Raw genomic sequence first — 10,956 nt, 5'->3', positions numbered from 1 at the left:
AATGCTAATTTAGTAAATATCCAGTATTATACCAATGCTGCAACCTTGACTCAATATGCAAGTAATACTTATGGTAATCTATACAAAGCCACTTACCAATGGTGGAGACACTGACAGACTCACTCGGTTCACTGAGTACTTTGTTGCTACGAGACATCAGCCTCAGATCATAACTGGAGTCCTGAGAGAACGACAGATCAAGTTATTAGATATAAACTAGTATGCTTGTGATAAAGGTTTTTTCATTATAAATCATAACATCAGTTAAATTTAACATATTTCTTTGGCAAAATAGCTTTTTATTTTTCTTTCTTTTTTCTTTTTTTTTAAAACACTGACTGATCCTTGTCCATAAGCTGAATAAGAAATAAACTACTCATTACCCTTAGAAGTCCTTGTACAAGTAGTTCACTCTGATTGGCACTGATGTTGCTGCTGAGAATGACCCACTGGGCCTGATCCCTGCGGGCCTGCAGCACATAGCCCGTCAGTGGAGAGGATGGATCCTCAGGAGGCCACCACTGCAGGAGAACGCCTTGCTCGGTGCGATTGGCTGACAGAAGTATGGGTGGATCCAGGATTGGGAGAGTGGTGACAGCTGTAGGTGTTTCTGTTGGCACAGCTGAGAAGAGGAACAAAATATAAGCTGATACAGCTAAACAGAATTAGAGAGAGAGTGAGGGAAACTCTAAACAGAACACAAATTTACTTGCACAAACCTTGTGTTCGCACAGAAACAATTTCACTGAAAGGTCCAGAGCCGAGTTTATTCTGAGGTAGGACACTGAACTGATACCAGGTGCCAGCAAGCAGCCCGGTCACCAGCAGGTAGTTTTTGGATGTCGGCACAGGCAAAGACGCCCATTCGTGTTTCCCTCTGGATGCCTGCTTGACCCTGGAAAAAAGAAATTCAAAACAACCAGAATAAAGACAGAGCATAAAGGACTGAACAGCTGGAATCTGTGTCATACTTTTTGTATTATATGTTACTGACCATACAGTGAACTTCTGGGTGTATCCACCATCAAAGCCTGGCACCCAGGACACGTTGGCCTGGTTCAGCTCCGTGGTGACAGATACTGATGACACAACATGAGGACTGGTGCCTGAGAACAGAAAAAACTATTCTGTAAGTTTGAATTGTCCACAATACATTCAAATGAAGTTGGTTTGTAGAAATAAGGTGGGCCCACTCACCCAGCACCATGACCACAGTGCCTGCACTGACAGTCGCTACACGGTTAGTGGCCAAGCACTCCCAGCCGCCATGGTGATCTTTACTGAGAGGCTGCAGCAGGAGGGAGCCGTTAGCCAACACAGTGTACAGGGAGCGAGGAGTAGGGCCAATCTGTGAGGAAAGACAGCAGCAAGATCAAACAAAGGACTAATAATAACAATTTTGTGTTTGTACAGCACCTCTGTATGTCAGACTTGAAAATCTCCTTTACCTTGCTCCATGTTATGTTTGGAGTGGGGTCCCCAATGGCTTCACAGGGGATGATCAACTCTCTTCCCACCTCCTGGAGATACTCAGGCCGAGGTGGCACTCGGAAAGATGGTGGGTCCTGGAGGAGGGAGGGGGCATTTTTATGTCTTTATAACTGTGCAAACTAATAGGAAAGGGTTTTTCTCTGTAGTCTAGACTCAAGAGTCGAATCAAGAACGCCAGCCTTACCTGCAAAATGACCTGGGTGGGTTCAGACTGGCCCATGGTGCCGTAACTGTTATAGGCCGTACATGTGTACATGCCCACAGCATTGTCATTGGCTGTTGTTATGAAAACTGAGCCCTCAGAGTTCACTATCCAACCTGGTAACTGGACAGGTCAAAGGAGGGAAAAATTAGGAACTGTAAAATACGAGGCATGTGTGCAGTTTGTGACAATTTCCTCTGTGTGACACATTGCTTTTCTACCTTGTCAAGATTCAAATCGTTCCCATCTTTGGTCCAGTTTACATACAGCACAGGGGGATCAGCCTGGACAGGGCAGACAATGACCCCCTCCATGCCCGCAGGCAAGTATGTTTCCCGGGACATTCGGCCCACGCGTGCAGGGTCTGAGGTAGAGGAAGAGGAATTAATCACAAAAAAAGAAACTAAAGATTTCCCTCAAGCGCCCTGACATCCTGACCAGTGTTAGGGTTAGAAACACCAATGCTGCCTCTCATAAGAGATTAAACCCTTACGTTTCACTTTCAGGTGTGCGGAGGCTGAGGGCGGGGTCAGTATCCCATTAGTTGGGATACAGGTGTAGTTGCCAGCATCTTCCGGGATGAGATTAGGGATAAGAAGTGTTCCATCCACCAAAACCTTCACTCTGGACTTTAAGGACCTAAAGCCAAAAGATACAAGACATGGGGAAAATTAAGAGGTGATTAAAGTGACAAGACAACTAACTTTACTGTATTGTAAATTGATTGATTGAGAGGGTTATTTATCAGGGCATGGAAAATATCGCAATAATCTGAACAGTAATCTCCTTTGTCTACGGTTTATAGCACGCTCATGACCACATGATATAATAGTCTTGTAAATAATCTAATTAGAACTGATTGTATTAGCGGCATGCTTTGGAAAAACACCTAATAGATCCATTGTGTGTATTTAAAGGCTTGCTTTAAATATTCTTCCCAGTATTCCACTGTAAATTCGGATATAGTCGGTGATTATGTCTGGGAATCAGGAAGTCATATTAACCTTATTTTATATTTGACAGAAAAAAAACCTATGTGCTATATTAAATATCTTTGGTTTGTGAAGACCTGTACTCACTCAATATGGTAAACATTCTGCCCTTGTTTCAACCACTCATAGGTGAGGTTAGAGGGGTACGCGTCAGCCTGACACTGCAGAACTGCATCCTGGGACATGTTGAGAGTGGTGTCCTCTGGGGAGATGATGATGAGTGGAGGTCCTGAACAGAAAAAAAACACAACACACTAATATTAATGCTGTGTTTATATAGTCATGCAGTCAGTCAGGACTTTAGAGGATTACAGAGATCAGTGTTGAATGTTGGCAAGCCTTGATTTAATGCAACAGCAGGGGGCGAACTGTAGGTGGCAGTATTGACTCTGTATTCATGATTGTTAAAGTGTTCACTGGGTTTGTAGTAGCACGGCAAGATCATAAAGCCTTTGAGTAGAACAGAAGACAATGTAATCTATTTAATAGAATAGACCTTTTATCCTAGACAAACAAAAGGTAGATCTTATTTTCAAAACACAAATTCTATGGCTTGTTCACCTGCACACCACACTATATTCTTATCATGAGATCAGCAGTGATTCAGTCTCTTCCTGATGATTGAACGTTCAACACTGACCTTTGACCTGCAGCTGCGTATAGTGGGTCAGGTTCCCCTCTGTGTTGGACACGTGACATTTGTACACTCCTGAAATATTTCTTGTGACAGAGGCCAGAGACAAGGTACCATTGAGCACCTAAAAGGAGGCGAAGGTAAAAGAGTAAGAGGATCAAAGAGAAAAGTTGGAGGAAGATCGTGAGGCTGTTGTGGAGATTACAACACGGCAGTTTTCTTCAAAGGAACATTAAAGCTACAACTCCTACAGAACATGCTAATTATAAAGTATTTAATAAAAATACTGCAAATGCCATCTGTTAATTTCAACTCACTTTTATTTTTTCATGTTTCTCAATTTGGCTCTCATCTTTATGCCAGACAACAGTTGGTCGAGGGTTGCCATGGGCTCCACAGCTGAGAGTCAGCGAGTCTCCAAGCAGAACCTCCACGAAAGTTGGTGGTGTCTTGATAAACACAGGTGGAGCTAGAGCAAAGACAGCACGGATGAAATGTTTAGTTTTATTTACCTATTCAAATGAGACATGGAAGACAATCAGAGCGCTAACTTTACTTGGAGAACTAAATGCAGAAGTCAGCAGTCAACCATAGAACCATAGAATCTTTAAGGTCGACAATTTCTCAATAAATGCTTAAAAAAGGGATAGTTAATCCTCAATAACAACCAAACTTGAGTAGTTTTGGTGTAATGTGTTTAGAGGTACCCCTGTAGCTCACCCCAGTACAGTAGAGCTCAGTGGAAACTGGTTTGATGCTCTCAGAATTTGGTTTATCTAGATGATCCTAAGACCTTGTGAGCGGTTTTATTTCTCCTGCGAGGAGATGGGCCGTTGCTGGGTATACTTGAAAGTAGCATTCTCATTTTAACTGTTTACAAGAATATTTATGGGTTTTCATGGGTAACTGTGTCAAAATATACAGAAAAAGACACTGTTAATGCTTCCAAATGTGGCAGCAGCTGTCTTTGATGTTTATGAAAATGCCTCAAGGACCACTAAGGCACTCCTCTGTACAGCCACATTATAAAACCTACTCCATATAAGATTTAAAATTGTGATTGGCTCGACCAAATCCAGGAGTGGTGGAAATCTGTGTGAGAGCGACGGTGGACAGGATGCATCTGCTAGTTCCCAGGCTAGGGATACCACCAAACCTCAAAAAATGCCTGAACTGAACTGACTTTTCTGTTTTGTAGTAACTGTTTTGTTTGTGTTATTGAGAGGAGAATAGGGACCTAACACTGCCACATTTGTGTTTTTCTTCCCCTTTAATCCCTCCAGATTTGGATACAATTTGTCATCATTGTCTCTGTGTACAAGGTTCTGTGTCAAGTTTGGTTGGGATTACTAAACATATTCTTAGGTAACATGTATTCATATGATATTCAATGCATGCACTGATGTAATACTATTATGTACAAGAATGGTGTCCAGGCTTTATTTGCAACCTGATGCACCACATGTAGGTCTTTCATTCAGTGTAGTATAATCATACCAAATCCCTATTTCACACTCTCAATGGAACTCTTAATTCCACTGTGGCATAACCAGTGTGGGAAGTAGGTGGGTTAAAAGACTCAGATTTAAGCATTTAACCTTAATTCTTTAGCCCACAAAAGCCATCCGTACACTTGTCTTGCTGCTGATATTTTTAAAATCAACTCCTATGGTGGCATCAGCTCACAGCAGGACAGGAATAGAGAAAGACAAGATGAGATCATTGTGTACACAGAACGTCACACAGAACGCCCTGATACGCAGCTATAACACTCAGGAAAATTCAGCAAGCCAGGACCTTCAGAGTTCCAGCCAAGATTCATGCTGTGGCTGTTCTAAACAAGGACAGTGCCAGCCAAAGGAGCTGCACCAGAGTCCCAAAAACCCTGCAGTGCTGCACCTGTGATGGAGAGGAAGGTCCATGTGCCGTTCTGAAAGTTGTCTTTTTTGCTGTCCAGGAGCAGGATGCGACACTCGAACCAGCCCTCATCCTCCAGGGTCAGCCGTTCCACCAGCAGAGAGGCACCTCGGGTCAGAGACACACGGCCTGTGGGAGGAGGGGTGAGGGTGGGAGGGCAAAGAGGAAGGGGTGAAAGCAAAGAGAGAGAGAGTTAACTAACACACACACACACACACAGCCAGACAGGCAGAGTCAGCACATGCAGGAAGAGGGCTTACCATCCAGAGGACACAGGCATCCAGTGTCACAAAGGGCCACAGTCAAAGTCATGGACTTTATGCTGGCAGACAAATCCACACATAGCAACTGTAGCTCCACATTACAACAACCACATAACTAAAGATTTATGAAAATAGGCAAGGTGGCAGACAGAACAGCAGCTCAGACGCTGAGAAGTCAGTGGCCCTAAGTTGCAGTGCAAACACATGAATCACTCAGTTGATGATTGTAATGCTATGCGAGATTACAGATACAGATGGTGTCCTGTCATTAAGGGTTTGGGTGGTGGTGGAGTGGAGAGCGAGGATGAGCATGCCCGGAATACTTGAAGGCAGCTTCATTAAATCACCAAAAGCGTATGAGTCTGTTTTTGTCTTTTCATTTTTTGTACTTTTAAAAGATTCCTACAACAGATGCACAATGAAATGAGTCACCTGTTTTTGTTTGTCACTTAGGGACACTCGGCAGAGACAAACAATGCCGAGCGTGGCAGATGCCTGCTCTGAACTTACGTGTGTGAACACCCTCAACGACACAGATGGATCCATGCGCGGGCACACACATACACAACTCCCTATCACACACACACACCCATACCCTGCTCCCTCTCCTCCTCCCTGTACTTCTTACAACTCCTTGTCAGGCTTTGAAACTTGATCTGCTGGTTGCCTGGTGACTGCAGCCTGGTTTTCAGGGTACTGAAGTTACCCTTCCCCACCCACCCCCCTTCCTTTTATTCTGTCTCTCAATGAACTCTTTTTTCCCCCTTCAATCTCAGGGCTTTAAACGACAGGAGGATGCATGCAGGGGGAAACACACACGTTGCTCATACCAGGCCCCAGGCCAAAGAAGTTTGAAAGTAAACGGAAATGTGGAGAAGTTTCCGGAATCACACCTACTTGTTTGCACCTAAAAAGTTTCTTAGATGATATAAGTAATGTCAATCACATGAACTACAGTAAACATACTCTATATAACAGAACCAGATTCTTGAATGTCCTGCAACCCTGAAGCAACAATTATCACATATCCTCACTATTCATGCAGGTTTCCCTCCAGACGGCAGTGTCGGGAAAAGCTATGAAATACATTAACTCTATACGTGGCCTTAAGACAGGGTGAAACGCACACAGAGAGTAAAGACAGACTACAATGGCTAACAATTAACCCTGCATTCCTGACTGGGGCTGTTGCTGTGCTTAATAGTTAGGTTTAATGTTTGACTGACCTCCTAAAAGACAGACCAGCGTTTGATGGGCGGTGCTCACTTAGAGGCACCATAAAATGAATGCCTCTCATTTCAGTCAGCATCTTTCAAACAACTGGGCAGGGCCAGGAGAGAGGAAATGTGCAGGCAGATGATAACAGGTATGTGGATAACTTTAGGCATTTTCCTTTTATCTCTCTATGAGGGATCCTCCCGGAGCTGCCCATTTCCTATGCAACCTTTTCCCAATCAGACATGGCATTAACTGAGGCTAAGAGGAAAAACGCTTTCACGTGCAAAATCACACAAACCCTCTTTAACATACACCTAATCCTCATGTGGCTGAATATAATGGAATACTTAAAGATCTCCGTGGCTTAAATAGCACCTCTTATTCTATAAGATGACTAAAACGCAGCCTATGACTGACCATGTGCACTGATCTCGTGGGTTCACAAAGCACGTGGGTGTGTATACATGTTGATTTTCAAAATTTGGTCAGTGCCCTGCCCCCTGAGTCTCCGCAGGGGAATTCTGGTTTCGCTGTCGAACACTTAACTCTTTCCCGTAGCCTCCCTCTTGTCTATCACTACAAAAAGACGGCAGCCCCCCCACTCCTCATTCTCTCAGGTTACCATAGTGATGGGAGCAAGAAAAGCCCGGGCTGTAGGTTTAGATTTGAATTCAGTTGCTGTAGAAACCTGGCGGGGCCAAAACATGGACAGGGGAGGGTTGATCACGCTGAGGGGTGGGTTTCTACTGTCAGAAATTTGAAAAATTACAAGTGGGAGAAAAACACATTTAGATTTTGAAAAAACAGCCTTGTGTCGCATCCAGCGGCACAAGAGGCAGAAAAGGAAGAGTGAGAGAAAATGAGGCCGAAAAAGAAAGGAGTGTTTTCTTTTCAGCCTGTGGACAGACAAAAGGCTGACGCTGTGTGACAAATGTTGCTTTATTTAAATTTGAATGTTGCATCTTTGGACTTGAACTGAAATCTCAAATGGCGCTCAGCAGGTGCGCTGCCCCGTGGGTGTTTTACTCTCTGATGGCGGCAGATACAATGCAAACATTCTGCAATCATTTAACACAAGAGATGAAAAATAACCATATCAGTAAAAAAAAAAAAACACCCTGTTTTTCAATCCAAGAGGGATTGAGCGAGAGGTTATGGAGAGGTTACTTGAATTGTGTGCATCGATAATCCACTGACAACCAATGAGAGGTTGACCTTTCTGACCTCTGTGCTCCGTAGCTCCCCAGCAGACACATTCATCACTCCCCCTGGTTCTACATTAGCACAATGTCCACAAGTCCTCCTCAAGAGACAAACATCATTAGCCTCTACGGAGGACAGGAAGAATAGCTGAAACAATAGCTGCTGCTCTTTCTCGTGTCCACCCTCCTCTTCCTCCTCCTCACTGTTTTTCCTCCAGCAGCTATCACATGACAGCTCCAGTCCACCTTAAAAAGAGCCCTTGTTTCCAACAGGTCGAGCAGCAGTGCAGCCAAGGGTAGAAAATGGAAACGCTAATCCACTGATGTTGTGTGAACCTCTAAGGCGCACCCTCCTCATACGAGTGAGAGTCAGGTTCTCGCCCAGTGGGTGGCGGGTTAGGAATAACTCAGATTTCAGAGCAGTGCCGCTGGCCAGGAGCTGGCCTTGTCTCATGGTTTCTGATCTCCTATTTTTTTTTTAAGACAAGATTGATGAGTCTCTCTCTGTAAGTGAAACCACTGAAGTGCAACCGAGCAGGAACAGTTTAAACCACAAACATTTTATCCGCCTAATTCCTCGGTTACATTTAAGATTTATAACTTTTCTTTCATACAGTGCTGTTACATTGTATGTTTACATAGTTTTCCGTCTACTACAGCTCTAGGATGAGGCTTTTATTGTTCCACAAGAATGGAATCAACATGTTATTTTTGCATTAGGGGTTCCCACTGGTACTCACTGACATAATAATACATGGGGTACAGTGAATTACATGCGATACAATAGCAGGGGGTAACTATGGAGGAAGACAGATTATTCTGTTTGCAGAAGCATCAGCGCTGCTTTTCTTTGTCCATCCGTATGTGCATAAGAGAGTCGGGCAGAGGTGCATTGTGGGATGTGTTTTGATTTGAATACAATCATAAGTCTGGGACCGGCCCCCTGCCTCTGACAGCTCACCCCTCCCACTCCCCCAAATTTCTCTCTTCAATCCTCCTGTCTCCCTAATCAGTTTAACCCTCTTATGAATAGCTCTTTGTCGTGAGATAGATTACAGTTAACTCTGTCCCTCTCGCTCTGTCCGGCTCCGTTAACCCCTGAACCAGAATGCACACACAGCTCACGTGCCAAAATTTCACTACAGCCGCCGGCCACTCAACTTACCACGGGCATTAGCCCTCGTGCATGATCGCGGAGCAAAGTATTTTAAAATATGGAATTCAGTCCGGCGAGATTACGAGAGGTGTTTGAACCGTTCCAGTACTGAACTTGAGCTTTGTTTTCTGGTCAGGAAAAGATAACGCCGATGTTAATAATTGCTAGTTGCCTAAAATTTGCTTTAGTTACTCAACTGGAGTGACCATCAGGAAAACGCTTAGTGCCTCAGGGAGTAATCCTCATCATGCTTGTTATACTGTTACTCTGTTCTGTACTGTTATTTTTAAGTAGTCTTGCAGCAGTAGATGTATGCATTGAGAGAAGAGACAACATTTCCACAGTAGAACAGGATTTGATATGATTGCTCAGCTCAGCACTGACTCTGATCTAATGCTCTTCATATGAATCTGAACACCTAAGGCATGAGGTAACAGAGCTTTTGTAAAGGCCTGCTGCTCTAAGCCGGCAAACATGAAATTCCCCAGTTGCAGCCGTGTATTCTTCTTCCATTGTGTCATTGTTTGCCACACATACTGGTCTAGTTATGGCAGAAAAACTGGTTGGTGATGGATAAAGGTGATCAGTTTCACCTTTCAGCTGGGCTATTTTTGCCATTGTCAAATAGACAAAGTTTTCCAAAGCTTACTTGTTCAACATTAAAGTCCACTTAAGTCTACAAGATGACAGGTTACAGAGTTCACAGTTTGTGTAGATTCAAGTGTGTGTGTACGTGACTTGTGCATGTGTGTGACAAATGCAGGCTTTAACCTATCCAGTGTTCAGAGGTCACACTGAGAGCGTGATGAAGGCCCGCTGAGATCTGGGGGTTTGCCCATTGTCGTTCTAACCTCAGGTCGGAGTCCCCTGCTCACAGTCTCTACTGATTTACTTCAGCGCACAGGAGACATTTGATCTCGCCCTGTAACAGTAAACCATCCTGACACTGCAAGACTTGAACATATTGTCTCAACAAATACAACTCAAACAGGCTACAATAGTGTGTCAGTCAGAGTTTATTCGGCTGTTTCCTCTTTGTTGTGAGTTGACTAATGTTCAGCCCCGCAGGGCATGCTGGGTGTGAAACAGAGAGGAAGAGGGACGAGGGGTACTAATACCTTCCCGATTCACATTAAGCAGACAAGACAAGCTCTCTGAGACCTAGACAGTCTGGTGTCCATAAGGGGCTCGACAAAAAGAGCGGCGCTTTGTAGCCGTGACACTCCTCAAATACAGAGTGCAATCTCAAATACACCTGATATCGTATCAAAACGTTTTGTTTTAATGGATGACTGAAATAGTCATCCAAGATATCGCTTGCTTTGATTCTTTCATCTCAGTTTCTAAAAATGGCCAATAGCATCAGTGAGCTTGAAACAAAACAGCAGACCAAGGACAGACAGCGTTTGGGAATGCTTTTTATGTTTTATTTTAGCCTACTTAAATGTGCATCATTTGCAATTCAATGAGTCCACCAAAGGAAGGACAAGCGCACTTAAATTTAGTAATACATATCGATCCATTATGCTGTAAATCCACCCTCAGCTCTGAGCAGTCCGTACAGGTCTCATCCCTGATCTCTTGTTCCAGATCTCAGACAAGCTAAGACACAGATCAGGAAGTGGTCGCTGACTGTCTTGTGGTTAAATCTGAAATCCCCCAACATTTTAATTTGAGAGTAGAATACATTAGACCCACAGCACTGACACGCTTCACATGCCGCCATCTGCTTCCAGTGGGAGGGGAGTTATCAGGATCTGAGGCAGACAGGGGTAAAGCCCACAGCAGACAAGTACACACAAGGGATAGATATGGCAAAATATTGGGACATCCCAAACAGTCTTCCACTCTGAGCTTCATCTCTGCAATGTTGTTTACTTC

At 43.9% G+C, this 10,956-nt stretch overlaps 1 protein-coding gene across 1 annotated transcript in view; it reads right to left on the bottom strand.

Annotated features, from left to right (window-relative positions):
• The window catches only part of igsf9b (immunoglobulin superfamily, member 9b), a 28,449-nt gene that overhangs the window by 6,860 nt on the left and 10,633 nt on the right, over positions 1-10,956 (bottom strand). Inside the window, exons 4-16 of the mRNA XM_035657620.1 lie at positions 5,219-5,365; positions 3,637-3,788; positions 3,326-3,443; positions 2,773-2,914; positions 2,187-2,332; positions 1,915-2,057; positions 1,676-1,816; positions 1,449-1,565; positions 1,198-1,348; positions 995-1,106; positions 720-895; positions 384-622; positions 97-181 (exon numbers count right to left, since the gene is read on the bottom strand). Of these exons, the coding sequence (XP_035513513.1) occupies positions 97-181; positions 384-622; positions 720-895; positions 995-1,106; positions 1,198-1,348; positions 1,449-1,565; positions 1,676-1,816; positions 1,915-2,057; positions 2,187-2,332; positions 2,773-2,914; positions 3,326-3,443; positions 3,637-3,788; positions 5,219-5,365 (1,869 nt within the window). The remainder of the gene's footprint in view (positions 1-96; positions 182-383; positions 623-719; positions 896-994; positions 1,107-1,197; positions 1,349-1,448; positions 1,566-1,675; positions 1,817-1,914; positions 2,058-2,186; positions 2,333-2,772; positions 2,915-3,325; positions 3,444-3,636; positions 3,789-5,218; positions 5,366-10,956) is intronic.

This window comes from Morone saxatilis, unplaced genomic scaffold, assembly GCF_004916995.1.
Source record: "Morone saxatilis isolate NCDOM2014 unplaced genomic scaffold, NCSU_SB_2.0 Contig16, whole genome shotgun sequence".
Classification (NCBI taxonomy): domain Eukaryota; kingdom Metazoa; phylum Chordata; class Actinopteri; family Moronidae; genus Morone; species Morone saxatilis.
The sequence above is the reverse complement of the archived record's forward strand: the minus strand, read 5'-3'. Positions and strand labels throughout refer to the sequence as shown.